This window comes from Pelobates fuscus, chromosome 3 (assembly GCF_036172605.1).
Source record: "Pelobates fuscus isolate aPelFus1 chromosome 3, aPelFus1.pri, whole genome shotgun sequence".
NCBI lineage: Eukaryota > Metazoa > Chordata > Amphibia > Anura > Pelobatidae > Pelobates > Pelobates fuscus.
Window position 1 is genome coordinate 100,860,923 of NC_086319.1, and position 20,211 is coordinate 100,881,133.

Below are 20,211 nucleotides of genomic sequence, written 5' to 3' on the forward strand. Positions count from 1 at the left end.
GTATGTGTGTGTGTATGGACTCAGCAGTATGTGTGTGTGTATGGACTCAGCAGTCTGTGTGTGTGTCTATGTGTATGGACTCAGCAGTGTGTGTGTGTGTGTGTATGGACTCAGCAGTGTGTGTGTGTGTGTGTGTGTGTATGGATTCAGCAGTCTGTGTTTGTGTGTGTGTGTGTGTGTGTGTGTGTGTGTATGGACTCAGCACTGTGTGTGTGTGTGTATATATGTACTCAGCCCACTGTGTGTGTGTATGGACTCGGCAGTCTGTGTGTATATGGACTCAGCAGTCTGTGTGTGTGTGTGTGTATGGACTCAGCAGTCTGTGTGTTTATGTGTGTGTGTGTATGGACTCAGCAGTCTGTGTGTTTATGTGTGTGTGTGTGTGTATGGACTCAGCAGTCTGTGTGTTTGTGTGTGTATATATGGACTCAGCAGTCTGTGTATGTGTGTGTGTGTGTGTGTGTATGGACTCAGCAGTCTGTGTGTGTATGACCTCAGCAGTCTGTGTGTGTGTGTGGGGGTGGACTCAGCAGTCTGTGTGTGTGTGTGTGTGTGTATGGACTCAGCAGTGTGTGTGTATGGACTCAGCAATCTGTATGTGTGTATGGACTCAGCACTCTGTGTGTGTGTGTGTGTATGGACTCAGCAGTCTGTGTGTGTATGGACTCAGCAGTGTGTATGTCTGTGTGTGTGTATGGACTCAGCTGTGTGTGTGTTGGATTCAGCAGTCTGTGTGTAAGTGTAAAAATCAGCCTGTGTGCATTCAGCAACGTCTGTGTGCATTCAGCAACGTCTGTGTGTGTGTATTCAGAAGTTTCTCGGTGTTCGTATTTGTGTACTGTGTGTATGTTCTCGGTGTTCGTATTTGTGTACTGTGTGTATGTACTCAGCAGTCTATCAATAATTACAATTTTTATTCCTGTGAGTTGTTGTGTAGGAAGGGCCCAGTGCACTGCTTTGCCCGGGGACCCTTAACACTGTTAAGATGGTACTGCTTGTGTGTGTCAGTGAGCTTCTATTTATTGAGCATGTGTGTGTCCCTGAACATCTTTGTAGTGAGCCTTGTGTTTATACAAGTGAGTTTGTCTGTAGTAAGCCTGTGTGCGAGTCAGAGAGTTTTTTGTCTGTCAGTGAGCCTATTTGCGCATGTCAGTGAGCTTGTGTGCTCACTGTACTATATATATATATATATATATATATATATTGACCTGTAGGAATGGTATACATTTTTTTCCAGGGCTACTTTCCAGTTTGGCTCTGCCAGCGAGTGCGCTTTACCGCTGAATCATCTGTGTGAGCTGCCGCACACTTTAGCCCTGTTACACGCATCTGGGAGCTGCTGTTGACAGGTACTTGTAGTCTAGAGATTGGGACATGGGGTATATGCTCAGCTATCTGTATAATACTATAGTGCTGTTCTCTGTATAATACAGGTCTGTGTCTGTATAATATCCTGGGACAATCATTGGTCCCTGTACAGTGCTGCTCTCTGTCTTAAGATATTATACACAAACAGATCTGTATTTACAGAGAGCAGCACTGTACAGGAAGCACTGACTGTCCCAGGATATTATACACACAGCCATGTATTATACAGAGAGCAACACTATACAGGGAGCACTGACTGTCCCAGGATATTATACACACAACCATGTATTATACAGAGAGCAGCACTGTACAGTTGGCGCTGAATGTCCCAATTTCTCAAATGTTGGCAACTTTGGCACTATATCAAGGGAAATGTTTGTTTTTTAATAATCCCTGGTGGAAAATAATGAATCCTCCACCAGGGATTATTTAAAAAAAAAAACAAACACATGGGGCGGGGCTTAACATGCGGCAGGGGCGGGGTCAAACTGCGGCGAGGGCGGGGTTAAATGTGCCCCCCTACTTTTGTCCCTGGCCCACCATGTGCCCCCCCTAAAAATGAATCCTAGAGACGCCACTGACAGTCAGTGCTCCCTGTATGGTGCTGCTCTTTGTTTAATACATGTACAATACCCACAGACTACAGGAACTAGAAGAATCAGAAGCAGTGGAGTGGTAAGTGAAGACTCAATCTGAGACATTCAACATGTTGAATTAGGGGCATGAAAAGGGGTTAATGGAATATGTGCATATGTTTTCCTTTTGCTCCCATTTTTCTCATTAATTCGATTATGTAAATTCTCCTTCTATATCTTTCATTTCCCATTTTCAGCTTTTTTTTTTTACTATATTCACTCCCCAATATAATTATTTTTGTGAACTAATGTATGTTCTATGGTGTAGACACAACTCTCTGACTGAAGCACATGTGCACAAGGTCTTTCTATATTTGTACTTGTACACCACTGATACCCAACTCACCTAAAAGTGATAAAATGTACCTGCCTTATATAGATGCAGGGCCCACACTTCCTATAAGGCGACTTAGGCAGAGCCTCAGGCGGCTGCAGCACTGCGCGGGCCGGCGCATCTATTAGGGTGCACCGGCCCAAGTATGAGGGATCATCAGGAGAGAATCTCCTCTCCGGTCCGCGGTACAGGAACAGGACTCGGTGTGCACCGGCCGGGTACAGGAAACAGAAGCTCCTTTACCGCGGACCGGACAGGAGCTAGGCCATGTTACACAGGGTGGGGGCGGACAGGAGAACGTGGGAGGGTGAAGAGAATGGGGGGGAAGAGACCACTAAGGGAGGGTCTGACTGTGTGTGTGTGTGTGTGTGTGACTGTCTGCCTCTGTGTGTGTGAGTACCTGTGTGACTGTCTGCCTCTGTGTGTGTGTGTTTGGCTATCTGCCTGTGTGACTGTCTGCCTGTGTGTGTGTGTGTGTGTGTGTGTGTGAGAGAGAGGCTGTATGTATGTGACTGTCTGTCTCTGTGTGAGTGTCTGTGGGGGTGAGGGGGGCGCTGCAAAGATTTTTCGCACAGGGTGCCTAAGGGCCTAAGGCCGGCCCTGTGTGTATGCCTCTGTCAGTGTGTGTATATGTCTCTGTCAGTGTGTGTGTCTGTCAGAGAGTGTGTGTCTGTTTAGGTACCTGCCCCCCTCCGATCACATTGGGGTTTTTACTCACCTTTTTCCCCCACGCGGTGCAGGTTTTGCCGTGGCTTGTCCTGCCTCCGTTGCCGAGTTCATCAATCTTTATGATCTCAGCTAAGCCAATCATATAGGAAAGCATTGGGAGATATTGCGCATGTTCTGTATGGGTAACATTCAGCGCCTCCATGCAGAGCACTGACACAAGACTCTCTAGTGGCCGTCTGAGTGACAGCCACTAGAGGTCTTAGTAGGTAGCAATGTAAACACTGCTTTTTCTCTGCAGCTGACAATCATGCAGCGTTTACATTGAAAAGGCTACAGGGACAGGCTATAGGCACCAGAACCACTACATTAAACTGTAGTGGTTCTGGTGACTATAGTGTCCCTTTAAAAAAAAATAAAAAAATAACTGGATCCTAACTTTTTTAGCTGGCTCCTAGATTCCAAACAAATTTGTCAAGCTCTGCTATAGAGTATTCCTTTAAGAGCCATTGGAAGAAGAAGGAAAAAAAAATAGACAAGGAACATAAACCCTCAAACTGCCAATGGATTAATAAGCACACATGTAAAATGTGAGGTTACGTGTACGGTCTTGGTGATTACATATTTACCTAATGTGTTTGAAATTATAAGGAGAAACAAAAAAATATTGCTAGAAGTTGCAATTTCATGTAAGCAAGGCTATGGTGAAAAAAATGGAAACTATAGATTTGAATTTCATTCTGAGGTTTGACCCTGTGATTAAATATTTACGACTCCGGCTTTAGTTATCAGCATCTCTGACTTGTTAAATTGCAATCTTGCATTCAAATAAAAAAAAATCTAGAAATTACATTTTAAATATTTATTCAATGTTCTCTAAGGAGTCTGGAGTTGCATGAGAGCATTTTTACTAGAACCAGATAAATAAACGCATTGCCATAAAATAGTCATTCGAAAGGACATATGACTTTAAAAGACAAACCAATTTGCCATGTTGGATAAAGAATGGTTTTACACTAGTTATTGTGTTCTTTATTTTAAAAAGAAATAATTGCATCCAGTCATTTTAGCAGCTATTTAAGCACTGCGTCAATTGATTGCAAGTTAGAAGAAAAAAGTAAATTATAATTTTTTACTATTACTGCAGCATTTCCATACAAAATCATGATCTTATGACTGCTTCAGTATTATTTCACATTACTGGTGGGTCCTGGGCAGAGCATTTATTTATGAGCCGCCTCTCCGACCCGACTTGTATTGATAAGAACTTGTCAGGCCATATAATAAAATGTAAATTAAAAGTATAAATATTTTTTAAAAAATGCACAAACAGTTGTTCCCCATGCAGTAAACCCGATTTAAACTGCGTCACTCTACATTTTATTTTACCTTGTATTCATTGAAGAGTTTTATCCCATACAAATGTTTTACACAAATACTCTTATTTCTTTGTATCATTGGATAAACAGCTCTTTTAATATCATCTGTAATTTGTAGTAAGTATTGAGGTCACCATGAAGAAAAGTGAGAAGAAACTAAACGTATTGGAAATTTGAGGATTATAGTCTAACTAAAAGAACTTGGATTTTAATTGCATGTCACAAAATGATTGAAATCCTGTTTTAATTGCATATAATATAAATCAAGACTGGTGTCAGTAATATATCTTACATTCTGGAGCACACATCCATCTGAAAAATGATCAATAATTTGTCTAAAAATAGTATCTACAGGTTTTAAAAACTGGATATCTAAGTGTAACAGACAGGGCCGCCATCAGGGGGTGACAACCATAACGGTTGTCACGGGCCCGGCGGCCCTGGGGGGCCCGGCCGCCCGGGCCCCACGTGTAGCGCATGCTGATGGGGCCCATCGGGTGGCCCACTCACTTAGGGCCACCCCATGGGCCCTGTATCTTCAGGGGCCCGGTCAGCGCTGCGGCCATGCAATAGCGCGACCGGGCCCCTTAAAAAAAAATCCCAACCGCAAAGTACTGCTGGGAGGAAGTGGCCGTCACTTCCTCCCAGCTCCCTCCCCTCAGCACCGCGCGGGAGGCAAGAAGGACAGGCCTGCAGCCCGCAGGAGCCACGCCGACTCCCATCAGCCACAGCCTTCCACCTGCAAAAAAAGGTAAGAAAAATTAGCTGTATTTGTGAATGTATGTCTGTGTGTATGTCAGAATGTCTGTATGTATGTTAGAATGTCTGTGTGTATGTTAGAATGTCTGTGTGTATGTTAGAATGTCCGTACGTATGTCAGTATGTCTGTGTGTATGTTAGAATGTCTGTATGTATGTTAGAATGTCTGTGTGTATGTTAGGATGTCTGTATGTATGTTAGAATGTCTGTGTGTATGTTAGAATGTCTGTGTGTATGTTAGAATGTCTGTACGTATGTCAGTATGTCTGTGTGTATGTTAGTATGTCTGTGTGTATGTCAGAATGTCTGTATGTATGTTAGAATGTCTGTGTGTATGTTAGAATGTCTGTATGTATGTTAGAATGTCTGTGTGTATGTTAGAATGTCTGTATGTATGTTAGAATGTCTGTGTGTATGTCAGAATGTCTGTGTGTATGTCAGTATGTCTGTACGTATGTCAGTATGTCTGTACGTATGTCAGTATGTATGTAAGAATGTCTGTATGTCAGTATGTCTGACTGTATGTCTGTACGTATGTCAGTATGTCTGTACGTATGTCTGTGTGTATGTCAGAATGTCTGTACGTATGTCTGTGTGTATGTTAGTATGTCTGTATGTATGTCAGAATGTCTGTGTGTATGTCAGAATGTCTGTGACTGTCTGTGTGTGTATGTCAGTATGTCTATATGTATGTATGCCAGTATGAATTAATGTATGTCTGTGTGTATGTATGTGATGTCGGTGTATGTGTGTGTAAGTCCTCATGCATGTGTGTCTGTATGTATGTATGTTAGTATGTGTCTATCTGTCACTATGTATGCCTGTGTGTCTGTATATGTGTGTATGTCTCAGTATGTGTGTGTCAGTACGTATGCCTATATGCGTGTATTTCTGTTTCAGTATGTGTGTCTGTTAGTATGTATTTTTGTGTGTGTGTGTGTGTGTCTGTGTCCTTTTGTATCAGTGTGTGTTTTTGTGTCTGTGTGTATTCCTGTGGGCGGGATTTGGAGGCGGACCCTGTGGGCGGGATTGGAGGCGGGCCCCAGGGGGCCCAGACCCTGAGCTGAGTTAGGGGCCCCAAAATTTCTGGTGGCGGCCCTGGTAACAGAGTCTCATTAAAACAATGCAAGGCCAGGCCTGGCTCATATTCGTATGTAAGATGAATGTGCTTTACTTAGATGGAAAATATATTGCTGTTTTTTATCAGGTGGAGGGCTGAGGGTCAAACCAGAAAACCAAGGGCATTTATATGATGCAGAAGGTCAACAGATTACGTTGTTACAAGGTCAGGATCCCAGTGTAAATCTGTGGCAATTATTTAGCTTATTTTCCTCAAGGCTAAATGTTTTTTTTGTTTTTTAAGAAACAGAGGTTTTAAACACTCTTTTTCACTCTAATTAACTTAGTCAAATTGCAATCATATATTTTCATCCAGGGATCTAACTTGTGGACACCTGTGTCCTATTGCTTTGAGATCTTGGTTTGACCATTGGGGTACACTGACCTCCTTGTTATATATTTTGTACCAGTTCAAGATGGCAATGTGCTGTGTCCAAAAAAAAGGCCTTTATCAACACATAGAACACCACAGCACGCAATGTGTGTTGTGTTGTGTTTTTCTATGGTTGATAAAGTTTTTTTCTATAATAAATGTTTATAGAAATAAACTTTATACATACTGAACATAAGACAGGAAAAGGATGTACTTTCACATTATCCTGATCAAATATGGTTTTCAGTCCACATTACGCAAGCATTTACATTTTTTATATAATTTATTCAAGCACAGCTTCATACTTTAAAATCTAAATGTGTAGTCGATCATGATGTGTAGCGATGAAAGTTTGACACATTGCGTGTTCAGAAGGGCTCTTTCCATAGCATTGATGTAATGCGTGGTTATTTTAGTTATTGTCACCTTTCTGTCAGCTCGTGTCAGTCTGTCCATTCTACTCTGACCTCTCTCACTGAAAGCCATTTTGTAACCATAACAACAACTATTTATTGAATATGTCCCTTACGGTTCCTATTAAAACACTTCACTTTCTAATGGTAAAAAAAACCACCATAACATAAGATAGCATAATGAAATGATTGAGAAGATAGTCACTTTATTGAGACACTAGATGGCACCAAATATTTGAGTAAAGCACAGTTCGTAACTCAAATAGGGATAAGGATCTTTTCTTTCAAATCGAGAATCTTCCTATAACAGAGATTATTTCAGAACAATGATTAGATTAGAAGCACATTTTTTTTAATCTAACTAGTTCATTGAATCTACTACCATCATCAGCATTATTCAAATGATTAATTCTCATCATGACACAATCTGTAAAAGAAATAAATGAATTACAAATATGTCAGTGATTACAAGTTGAAGCTTACACGCTGCGTCTGGAACTGGGCTTGATGTTTTATGACCCCCCTCCACCTGTTCAAATGCCTTTTCAATATCATGGGATATATATCATGGGGGGGAGAGCTGACAATCAAAGTGGAGGGTGTTTGGAGAGTTGTTTGGGTAAAAGTGCCCTAAACATGTTTTATATTTGTAGCTTTATTTTTTTCAAGATCTGAGCATGTTTCAGTCATATTACTCAACATTTTTTTCAATTATTCTGAATTTGAATAACACTGGAGAATATCCCCTTCTTGTATAGCTACAGGCTAGATACCATTGTAGGTGTATGAAAATATAGGATAGGAGAGGTTGACTATGGATTTAAATGTGAGATGTTGGTGATATGGTAATGTGGGAGGTGTGTGCAAGTGGGGAGATTTGATATGTGAAGACCATATTGATTGTAGTCAGGGCACAGATGTAGATGCAGTTTGGCGCACCCCCCAAAAAAGCATCTTCACCTGTGTACCTCTTAACACCTCCTTTTTTATGCCCTCTTTTAAATGTATTACCCCCTTTAGTGTATCTTATCCCCTATTTTTCCCCACGCACGCGTCTGACATGGGTGTGCACACTTATACTAACTGCGCATGACTCCCTTTTTTCTTTATTCCTATTTTTCCCAATTGTGTGTCTTACACCTCCCTTGTGTATCTTTTACAACCCCACTTTGTGTATCTTACTCCCCCAAGCCCCATTGTTTATTTTACTCTTCCTAGCTCCTTTGTGCTTCTTTTTCACCCCCAGCCCATCTGTCTCCCCTCCTCCCAGCCCCTCTGTGTGTCTCTTTTTCCCCTTCTCCAATTCATCTGTGTGTCTTTCACATCCAGCCCCTCTGTGTCTTTTACCCCCATCCCCTCTGTGTGTCTTTTACCCCCAGCCCCTCTGTGTGTCTTTTACCCCCAGCCCCTCTGTGTGTCTTTCATCCACAGACCCTCTGTGTGTCTTTCTCCCCTCAGGTCCCTCTTTGCATCTTTCTCACCCCCAGGCCCATCTGTGTGTTAGCCATTCTCAAAAGTTGAGGCTTTCCCACAAAAAGCTCTTTAAATTAAAATATGATAAACGGGTGGAAAAAAAAAAGTTTCAAAAGCTGCAGATATTTAAAGGATCACTATAGTGTCAGGAAAACAAAGCGGTTTTCCTGACACTATAGTGCCCTGAGGGTGTCCCCACCCTCAGGGTCCACCTCCCGTGGTGCTGAAGGGGTTAAAGCTATGTTTGCATCTGAAGGGTTAAAGCCTGAGGGACCTGGCACCCAGACCACTTCATTGAGCTGAAGTGGTCTGGGTGACTATAGTGTCCCTTTAAGCATACATATGACCTATCCCCTCACCACTCTCATAACTTTATTTTTAACTATATTTTTTTCAGTGAATGAAGATATCATGATCACTGAATCTGGTGCTAAGGGAGACCTGAAGACCATGTACATCCAGCTTGAGTCCTACCTACAAATGAGGTAACTAAAGGCCAGCAAAGGAAACGGAGTAGGTAACCAATATCAATCTTCTCTGCAATACTTTGTGTTTTAAACATCATACTTTCAGCACCAATATAACATAACTGACATCACTCTACCTCACAGCCAATCATTGTCCGCTTATGGTTTGTACCATTTCCTCTTGGCTCAACATTGAGATACTATACAGATAATAAGAGGAGATTGATTGGTTGTGTGGTGTAGTCAACACTGATTTCTCATTGGCTGAGCTACACGGTTATCCCTTGCGCTCCAGATGGTTTTAGAATAGTTCGAAAACATAGACATAAACAGTACGTATATATGATTTATATGTGACTTCACTTATGGGCTTTATTATGTTCTAGACGCAGTAATCTATTTTTTGTATTTGTCTTCTGTCTCTAAAATTGTTCGGCCGTTTAAAATAAGCATCCCTTCTGGGAACGTTTGGTCAGGCTGAAATTCGAACACATTTCTGTCTCACACAGAGACATCATTGCTAAATCTAAACAATGTTAAAGATAAACACTATGAAGAATGTCTGGACCAAAAGGCTCTATGCAGAAACCAAATGGTTTCATCCCATTCAGTATGGGGCTATTCAGATATTATTAAATAACCTTGTAAATTATAAGAAGTATTACTGTGAGACTATGGGAGTGTTAAATTGGTGTTTAATAAAACTACAGTATTGACATAGAACATATTACACCTCGATGTTCATTTTGTTTTGCTCACTGTGACAAACACTCCTTAACCTGGACATTTGTCATGATCTCCTGGAGGAGCCTGCAAGGTTAGCCTCCTGCCCAAGGACTATGAGCCACATACAAAGACCCTGTTCGGGAGTTTAACCTCCCCAGCCTCCATTACCAGCTTTCCCTGGGTACTAAAGGGAACAAAAGTTACCTAAGAGCCAGGCGGAGCACCCTGTATTGCGGCCACAGGAGCTCCAGAAAGTTGACTGGCAAAAGCACCAAGTGCCCCGGAACTGTCTTGGGCATAAGACTATGTGTGCGGCCGGTCAGAACTTTGACACTGTGGCGTTTCCCCTACACTGCATGGATCTGAGCGCTATTTGGACAACTTGGGCGCTCAGATCCAAGCTATCAAGGGATTTAACATTTGGGGGTTCCTATATGATTATTATGTATTTTTATTTTATGTAATTTATGTTTAATCATGCTGACACTGTAAATCGTAGGAGTGTTCTGGGCGTGTTCTCCAGCCTCCTGATTTTGTATATAAGTGGGCCAGTTGGCCAGAATAAAAACATTTGTTTCTACCCTTCATCAAGTCTAGGGTGATGTTTGGGGAATTGGGAGCTATAATCACTGCTTCATTGAGGATTTGGGAGAACTACAGCGGATATACTCAGCCGGAGTATAGGGGATCCGTTACACACACTAAATATTATTTTCTTAGCTACATTATGTGGCTTTTTAAATAACCTGCATCACTGGAGATTAAAGGCTACACTTTAAATCTCTATTTAATTTTAACCTGTAGAAATGCAGATACGTTACCAGTAATGGTTCTGTAATCTTTACTTACATATTTATTGCAAATCCGATAATCTCCTGGAATTGAAACCAAACCTTTCATTAACTTTCACATTATTTGTGCAGGAGTGCAGAATCTGATATTAAATACAGCTGAACTTCATAAAAAGTTGTTGTGCGTTTTGTATTGTAAATAAAATGTTTAGATACCTGTGCTCTTAGTTCAGACCTATTAATATATTGCTTATCAAATAGCTGGTCAAATAGGATAGGAGCCCTAAATCAGGACAGTCTCGTTGGAGCTGGGACCATGGGAGGGCTGACAAGGGAGGCAGGCATTTCATTGCCCTCTGCGCCACTAGCATTGGAGGGCTTGCAATGGGATGTGGGCTGCCACCTTGCACACCAGTTGAAAATATCAGAAGGCTAGGGTGTCTGTGGACAGAGTATTGCAGGAGGTAGGCAGCAGTCAAGCATTGTGCTGTGCGTTTGCTAGTCAACTGGTGTAGGTTTGTGCATAGGCTTATGGCCAGCAGTCACAATGTTCTCCGTGCCTGATCTGGCCCAGTGGGATTTTCACAGAGACCTGCAATAGCCAGAGTTGACCAGGCTGTTAGTTTATAATGTGCTTACAAATGGCTGCAGTCTGAAATGAGACAGTCCACATTAGATTCATAATACACTCCAGATGTCGTATGTAACAATGGGAAACAGAGATCATACTTATGGAGGTTGCGGGGATATCATGTCACACCAGAATCTTTCATTTATCAAATCCACAGCACCATCTATACTGAGATCAGTAAGTTTTGTTCACAGAAAGGCCATTCATTTGTACTTGCCCTTCAGTCCAAAAGTTACCATCCCTCCCATTGATCAGGTATGAGTATGAGATAGTGATATAAAGGAATGAGATAGACAGACAGACAGACAGACAGACAGTTGGCATTCTAAAATAAACCTATGCAGAATGGTGTTGACAGGAATGCATTTCCCATTTGGTAGAGTAGGTACCTTTCTAAAGGCGTCTGTTCTGTAGGGGGCATCTATTAACAGCCCTTAGAATGTGCCTTTTGGAGCTTAGGTGGGCCGTGGGGAGAGATAAGAACCAGGAGCCTTGGCCAGTGTCCTCTCTAGTGTAGCCAGCCTCCTGTGCTTAATAACAAAACTGCAGGAACAGGTATATGTTGTGTAAAGCTCAGTGCTGTCTCACTCTCTCCAGTGTATGTGTGTGAGGATGGACAGGAGGTGTAAAGGATCACTTCCCATCTGCCCATTAACAGCCTCTCACACAGCTTTGCAGTAGCTGTAGAGATAGTCCTGAATGATTCACACTGTACTACCAGCTACTATAGTTCTTCTATCAATCTTAGGAGGGTGAGTACTTTGCAAATAACCTTTCTAACTCCACATGCTTGTGCCCTTTTTCTCTAACCCTAGATTTACCCCTCACAAAACCTAAACAAGTTCTTTCCTTGGTCCAAAATGTAAGTACTCAAAGCCTAAAACAGAAAAAAAAAACTCTTAATGGGACACTATAGTCAGCAGAACAATACAGCTAGATGTAGTGGCTCTAGTGTGTATAGTCAGTCCATGCAGGCTTTTTAAAGTAAAGTCTACCTTTTCAGAGCCTCTAGTGGCCCCTCCTGTGCAGCACTGACATTCAACATCTCCACATTCTGCATGGAGACACTGAACTTTCCTATGGAAAGCACTGTGATTGGCTGAGATTAGCAATTCTGATAATGTTAATCAAGGAGGTGAGTTAGAGGAGAAACCCTGCGTGGCACTTGAAAAAGGTGAATAAATACCTTTCTAACCCAAAGTAAGGGGGGCGACCATCTAAACGGTGGTTTTAGTACTATAGTGTCAGCAACATTTGTGTTCTTGACACAATAGTGCCCCTTTAACCTGAGCCTACGTTTAACTTTTCTTAAAAATTAAACACATTATGTTCCCTAATACAAAATCTAAATCCAATAATTCTAAACACTCTTTATAATCCAACTCTGATATCAAAGCCCTAACCATTTCTAACATTATGTTAAACCCTGCATGTATTAACAGCTGCATACACTCACTATATGTACAGATTCAAACACAATACATTACAAGTAGAAATATGCACTTCTTGCCTTTCTTCCATCTCTGACTGGATGTCCTCCCACTTTCTGAAACTCAATCTCTCAAACTGAGCTCCTTGTCTTTCCTCCTCCTAATACTGATCCTCCTCTTTCGCTCTCCCTTCAAGTTAGTGGTACCCACATCAGTCCATCCTTGCAAGCGCGCTGTCTTTGTGTCATACTTGATTCTGGCCTCACCTTTGAGCCTCACATCCAGCATGTTGCCAAATCCTGTAGATTCCATCTTAAAAACATAGCCCGCATCCGCCCCTTTCTTACGCAAGATGCTACCAAGGAGCTTGTCCATGCTCTAGTAATTTCCCGCATGGATTATTGTAACCCTCTACAGTCCATAATGAACGCTGCTGCCAGACTGATTTTCCTCTCTAGTCGGTTCTCTCACACCTCACCCCTCTGCCAGTCCTTACATTGGCTTCCTGTATGCTATAGGAGTCAATTCAAGGTACTAATTCACACCTATAAAGCACTGAACAACTCTAGCCCCTCTTATATCTCCTCACAGATCCATAGGTATGTCCCTTCTCGGTCTCTCCGCTCTGCCCCTGACCACCTCCTGTCCGTTATGTGCACCCGTACTCACACTTGCAGGACTTCTCGTGGGCGGCTCCCTTCCTATGGAATAGCCTGCCTACCGCCATCAGACTCTCCCCTAGTCTTGCATCTTTTAAGAAGTGCCTTCAAACCCATCTCTTTAGGAAAGTTTATGGCCTCCAAGACTAACCTCTACCTCACATACCTGTCTCTTGCTCTCTCCTAAAGGGCAGCCCAACTTATTTGACTGCAAATGCCTGTCCTAATGTGTTTTACACCCCACCTTCTATAGAATTTAAGCTAGATTGAGCAGGGTCCTCTGCAACCTATTGTTCCCGTAAGTTTTTTGTAATTGTCCTATTTATAGTTAAATCCCCCTCTCATAATATTGTAAAGCGCTACGGAATCTGTTGGAGCTATATAAATGGCAATAATAATAATAATAATATATGTGGTTGTTAAATTTGAATACGTTTTTTTTGTATATATTTTTTTATGCCTGCAGTTTTCTGTTATTAAATACATAAAACTCACTTTCTTTGCATTTTCTGTGCCTACTGGCAGCTGACGTGTAATTCCGGCCCTGGATGTTAATATGTCCAATTTGCTTATTCATGATACAATACATACAAGACAAATTGTGATTATGTTAACATGAAACGTCTTGTTTGCCAAAGACAAGTACTATGTCTTCCCAGCCTGGTAAACATGCAATATGAACAAGATTAACAGGATGAGATAAAATGCAATATGCACGTGTCCTCTCCATATCTCGTTTTATGAAAAGCCTGAAAGAATATCTATACTGTTCTAACTGTCTAAATTAATTACATTTGAAGAATCACATTTCCTTTATAATTTATAAGTGAAATCTACTACAAGTGTGCCAAAGGTTGATTTTACTTATAAAATCATCAATTTTTTTTATTTTTTTTAAATCAATATCAAGCAAGAATAAAAACAGAAACCCTTATTATAAACCACTCCACTAGCTTTTTCTATATTATATTATAATAGATTAGAATAATTTCTGATGTTGATTTAAATGAATTAACTCAATGCCAGGGGCAGACTGACCACTCGGGCAGATCAGTCAAGGACCAAGGGCCTGAAGCAGTCAGGTGCCCAAACGAACAATCATACTCTGGCTAAGGAGATCATAGATCTCCCTAGCCACATCATTCAGTTCTTGCTGCCAGGTCTCCAAACCCTGAGCGGTGCTCTCTGTGAGGGGGAAGAAGCGGAGCCAGTGGGTTTGGATGTGACATCACTTCCTGCTCTATCCTGCAGAGCATTTGGAAGATATGTTTCCCTGCACCCACCTCAGTCCCTTTAAACCCACAATCCTGTATCTCTATACCCACTTCAGCCTACCAGCACCCACTACAGACCCTATGCATCCACTACAGCCCGTATGCCTCCCTGCACTCACCTCAGGCTCTCACTCCCTGTACCCACCTCACACACTACAGCTCCTATGCCCCTGCACACTCACCTCACCCCTCATCTCTCCCTGAACCAATCTTAGCCACCGTGCCCTCCCTGCATACACCACAGCCCCTATGAATTCTTGCATCCACTAAAGCCCCCATCTCTCCCTGCAGCCACCTACAGCCCCTTCACATTCCTGCACCCACCACAGCCTCTATCCCTCCCTGTACCCATCACAGCCCTTACCCCCACTGCATGCGCCGTAGCCCCCATCCATTCCTGCACACTGCCACTATTGCGTCCCCAAGCACCCACTACAGCCCCTATGCCTTACTGCACCCACTACTTTCGCTATCCCTCCCTGCACCCACCTACAGCCCCTATGCCCCCTACTCTGATCCACTGTGCCCACTACAGCCCCTATGCCCCCCTGCACCTACTTCAGCCTCTATCCCCCCAGTGCACACTCTACAGCTACTATCCTACTTGCACACTTACTGCAGCCTCTATACCCCCAACATACAGCAGAGCCTCTATTAACCATACTAACACACACACATACTACAGCACATGTGACCCACAGATGCTTACTAGAGCATCTATCCCACATACACTACAATAAAACCAGCCCTCTCCACAATATACACTGCAAACAGCCCCACCTAAACATGCAAACCCACAAGGAGCCTCACTGAATGTGCACAATCCCACAAGCAGCATCCCGATACATGCAGAACCACATGCAGCCTCCCTACACATACACATTACAAGAAGTATCCCCACCATTACAATATTGCATGCAGCCTCTTTACACACACAAATTATTACAATCACTTATACAGCACCAACATATTCTGCAGCGCTGTAGAATAGGTAAAACAACAAACAATTAATACTAACACAACACATTGACATACAGGAACACAACATCACTAGCAGCATCCCACACAGTCCCACACATGTGTTTGGAGGCTGCTTGTATGGTTGAACATGTGGGGAATACTGCTAAATCTGTCCTTGTTTGGGGGCCCTGTGGGTTTGGGAGTAATGACTGTCTGGCTCTCTCACAGCCATTTTGGGTGCTCGGCAAGCGCATATAATATCAAGTGTTCTTGGGCAAGATATCTAACAATCTATATACCCCTTCCTCAAATTCTCATTTTAAACTGGTTTCAGCAGGGACTTAAAATAATCCCTTTTAATAACTGTTAAGTGCTGTACAAGATGTTGGTGCTAAATAAAATGTTAATAACAATCTGAAGTACTCCCATGAAACCCATGACTTTACTAAGGCTTGCTTGTTAGCCGTAAAGTTAATATGTATTGAATGCCTGTTGTTAGGTATTCAATAAGAAACAACAATTATAAATAGGAAAAGTATTCTGAAAAGTAGAAGAATATCTATTTGTCATTTGTCTCTAACTTTCTTCCACAATTTTCACATAAAGATTAATGCTGGGAGATTATGTCTTAAAATGTGTGTTTCTTCATATAATATCAAGTGGAGATTATAGGCTACACTTTAAATCTCTATTTAATTTTAACCTGTAGAAATGTATAGGTTACCAGATACAAAGATGAGCTACATCCATCCTTTAAGAAAGCAAGAAAGGGAGATCTGTTCAACTGGAATTACAACTGATGTTTTATTCACACTATCTCCACTACATAAGAATGGCTTTCTTGAGTTTATCCCACCCTCCTCCGGATGGAAAGCATGTGGTCAGGGCTCTCCAAACCCAGAATACCATGGTATTGTCTATGTAAGTGAATCTCACACGAATCTCTATTAATGTTAATGAGTAAGCTAAACACAACCAGACAAATGTGGACACACATCATCGGAATCTCACTGACAAACGGTGGATAGATCCTGACTGAAGCCATCACTGTAAAAGCTCTGTTAATAATTTATACAGTGCTCTGTTGGGTATTCAAGCATGCTAGCACCTATTTTGATACTGAATTGATGTTGGCAAAACTAAACCAACTTTTTTTTAAATTACTTAAGTAACCATTGACCTGACTAGACTATTTGTATTTGAGTATCTCTAGCATACTAGTCCATGACTTTGTATCTTTTAATCATTTGTATCATTTTTAGGATTAATGAAACACTCTAAGCACCACAACCATTTCATGTTATTGAAGTAATTATGGTGCCAGGATATTATCACCATAACAATTTCATCTTGTAGGTTGTAGGCGCTGATCACTGGGAGAAAGTGCTTGTAAGTCCAAAAACTGTCCTTGTCTCTGCGACAATTGGTAGGCATGCACAGCCATTGGCATGGCTTTTAGGAGGAGCTACACTTCTATTATGGCCCAATTGTGTCAGATTGAGAAGTTAATTAAATTAAATACCATAGGAACAGTATCCTGATGCCAATGCTACTTTAATAATCTAAACTGGTTTTGGTGCCTAGAGGATTCTTTGAAGTGCTACTATTCTACGGCTCAGTTATGTGTACTTCAGTTTTCTTTACGTTACTATTTGGTATTAGGTTCTAGGTCTAGCATGTTCTGCTGCAATGGTTCTTTAAGACGTACAAGTATTTTGTATCTTAGCAGATCTTCCTTCCGTCCCTCCCTCCCTGCTTCCCTCCCACGGTTACTGTCAGCAAGCCTTGAGTATTTCAAATCAACAGCACCTGAACCAAATTTGCATTTATGTCAGCAAACGGGATATTTTCCATCGACGCATTACATAGTTTACAAGCATGACATGTCCTCCTGTTCATCAATATCAGCATTTTCTGAAAACAACAAAGGGAAATTTATTGTCTTGGAACAAGGAGATGAGACATCCATCAGTAGTCCTGATTCAGTGACATTGTACTTTTTGTTTGTATTAACATAACGATGATGCCAGAACTGTAAGGGCATTTCATAAACTGTGATTTCATTACAGCAAAAATACATGCAAATAGTGAAAATCGTATTGTAGCTTCCGTAGTTCAGTAAGCTCAGTGAGACTTATAAATGTTAATAAAGAAAGGCAGAATATTTAAAATTATTAAATGGGTTTTGTAAAAAACAAGAAAAAAGTGGCAAAAAACATTAAAACTACGTTCTCTGGTGACTATACAAGAAGATGGCCTGTATCTTTGGCCACACAGATGGGTCTAGCAACAGAGAGGCAGATTTGCCATAAGGTACAGGGGGGCACTGCTTGAAAGGAGAGTGTGGTCTCAGGCTCATATCCAGAGGGAGCACCACTGCAGGAGCTAACCCTCAGCCACATACGTACTCTTGCCCAGGGCTGATATCAGAAATGTTGGCACCCCTGACACAGCTCAAGGTCTGGGCCCCTTGGGCCTGCCCCCTAGTCCACTCACAGGGCTCATCCTGAGTTTGAACATTTGAATTTTGAATTTTATTACCACCTCCCTGCTTTTTACCTGTCCATGGGGGGGGGGGGGGGGGAGGGATGGTGGTCCAGCGGCATGGTTGAGGGGACCCAGCAACGCTTTCTTAACCTTCCATCATCTCCTCTGACACTCGTGAGACAGCCTGCGTGCCGTGTGGAGCTTTGCAGACAGCTTTACAGACAGAGGTGCTGCTGGGCAGTGAAGACTGACTGTACTGGGCCCCCTCTCGCGTAAACAAGTAGTCGGGGGCCCTCAGTGCACAAATATATAGCTATAATCGCTATATAAGTGCACTTAAAGGATCAATCCACACCCAAAAGCACTTCAGCTTGTTGAAGAGCTTTATGGGTGAGGAGTAGCATAGTTTATAAAAGTTCTTTTGGAGTTCTTTTGGAAATCAGCAATTTTATAAATTTGCTAGGAAACACCTCCCTGGCTGTCAATCAAACAGCCAGGGAGGATTCCTTCCTACTTCCATTAGTTCCCGATAGCTAACGGAAGTGGCAGGCATGCTCTACATGAGCGTGCCTGTCTTCCCACTCACCAGCTTTTCAGCTTCAGACCAGACATTCGCGCACGCATGCATGAGCTGGCACATGCACATGTAGCTGTGTGCACCAATTCAGAGGCTTCTCAATGAGGCAGTGGAGTGGAGTGCTCCTTTAAGGAATGTGGGGTTGGGGACTCCCAGAGCAGTCTGGGCAATCCAGGACCACCGGGCCCATGACAACCATCATTATGTGTGAAAAGTGTGTCCTCTTTTTTTCATTTAGCAAAAATGCAGATTTCAATAGAAATTTACACTTCTATAAATTAACCTTGTTACTCCCCTTGGCTTTCGATCAGACAACAGGTCCTGGTTTGGTTAGCTCAGTGGAGCTAAACTCAAGAAGCAGCAATTGCTCAGAGCACCTGCCTTGCAAAGACCTCTCATTGAGCTGAATTGGAAAGACTGTGATTGGACAGCCACATAATGTCTGGGTGTGGTTAGAAGGGGTGGGCTTGCAAAGGCTGCAGACAAGAGAACTGAAGGTTTTGTAAACTATTTTTAGAGAAAAACCCCAAATAAAAAATGCATAATAAAATAAATGCAAGTTTTCATTTGGGTATATCTACTAAACGGTGATTTAAAAAACCAAAAAACGTTTGTATCTGTGCAGTGGAATATCTTTTTTAATGTCTGAAAACATAAATCAGTTTGGATTCACATTCTGATGATTCCTAGTGGACAAAAAAATCCATCATGCCCAATCACTGTCTGGCTAGAGTTTGGGGGATCTCACATTACATGCATCTGCTGAATGTATTTTTTGGATTACAATTCAGGTCAAGGTCAGTCAGTAGTTTTAGTCTAATATCAAATGCAGAGTATGTGTATATCACAGGGCTCTCTATACTGGTCACATTGACAGTATGTACAGTATTTGTATTTGAAAGGCAAGCATAGAGACTGTGTGTGTGAGGGGGAGAGTGTATGTGTTCATGTGTGTCTGCATATATATATATATATATATATGTTTGTATATAGTGTGTAAGAGAGTGTGAGCGCTTGTGCAAGAATGAGTGCAAGTACAAATTAAAAACCCGCACAGACAATCACACTCAGCAAACACACACTCAGCCACCATATACAATTACACTCTGTCTCACCACACACAACCACCACTCAGCCAACCCCACACACAGCATAATCAGCACAAATCACAATTAATCATACTCACTCAGATGTGCTCTGTGATAAACCCATGCACTATGCACATATGGCTGTGGAGCTTTGAGATACACTTTAAAGGTTTGCATTATTGTTAGTTGTGTTGCTAAGGAGTTTGATGATGTAGTCCTGCACGCTGCACATAACTGTGAACTTTATTGCTTTGGAACTCTGCAAGATACTCAAACATACTGCTCATTGCTGTGAGTTTTATTAAAATGTATCATATTATTAAAAGACGGTAGGCAGGATTTTGTTTCTTTTGTATGGTTATCCTGGGTCCCTTGCTGACACATACTGCATAATATATATATACGGGGTGCATTGAGGAAACTGGCCTTGGGGCAGCCGAAAGGCTAAATCCAGTCATGGAAACAGATGAGTTATTGGTTTCCATTAGTTTGTTCTCCTGAGACTGATTCCATGTTGCTAGATACCTTTTTAACAATACCATCTCTGATAATGAGATGTTTGCAAGTTGGCTCTTGTATAAATGCTTTGTTTTAGTGATAGG

At 41.9% G+C, this 20,211-nt stretch overlaps 1 protein-coding gene across 1 annotated transcript in view; it reads left to right on the forward strand.

Annotated features, from left to right (window-relative positions):
- The first annotated feature begins 6,353 nt into the window (after positions 1–6,353).
- LOC134601647 (protein kinase C delta type-like) overlaps positions 6,354–20,211 on the forward strand; it is a 40,962-nt gene continuing 27,104 nt past the window's right edge. Inside the window, exon 1 of the mRNA XM_063446166.1 lies at positions 6,354–6,426. Coding sequence (XP_063302236.1) covers positions 6,391–6,426 — 36 coding nt within the window. The 5' untranslated portion in view covers positions 6,354–6,390. The remainder of the gene's footprint in view (positions 6,427–20,211) is intronic.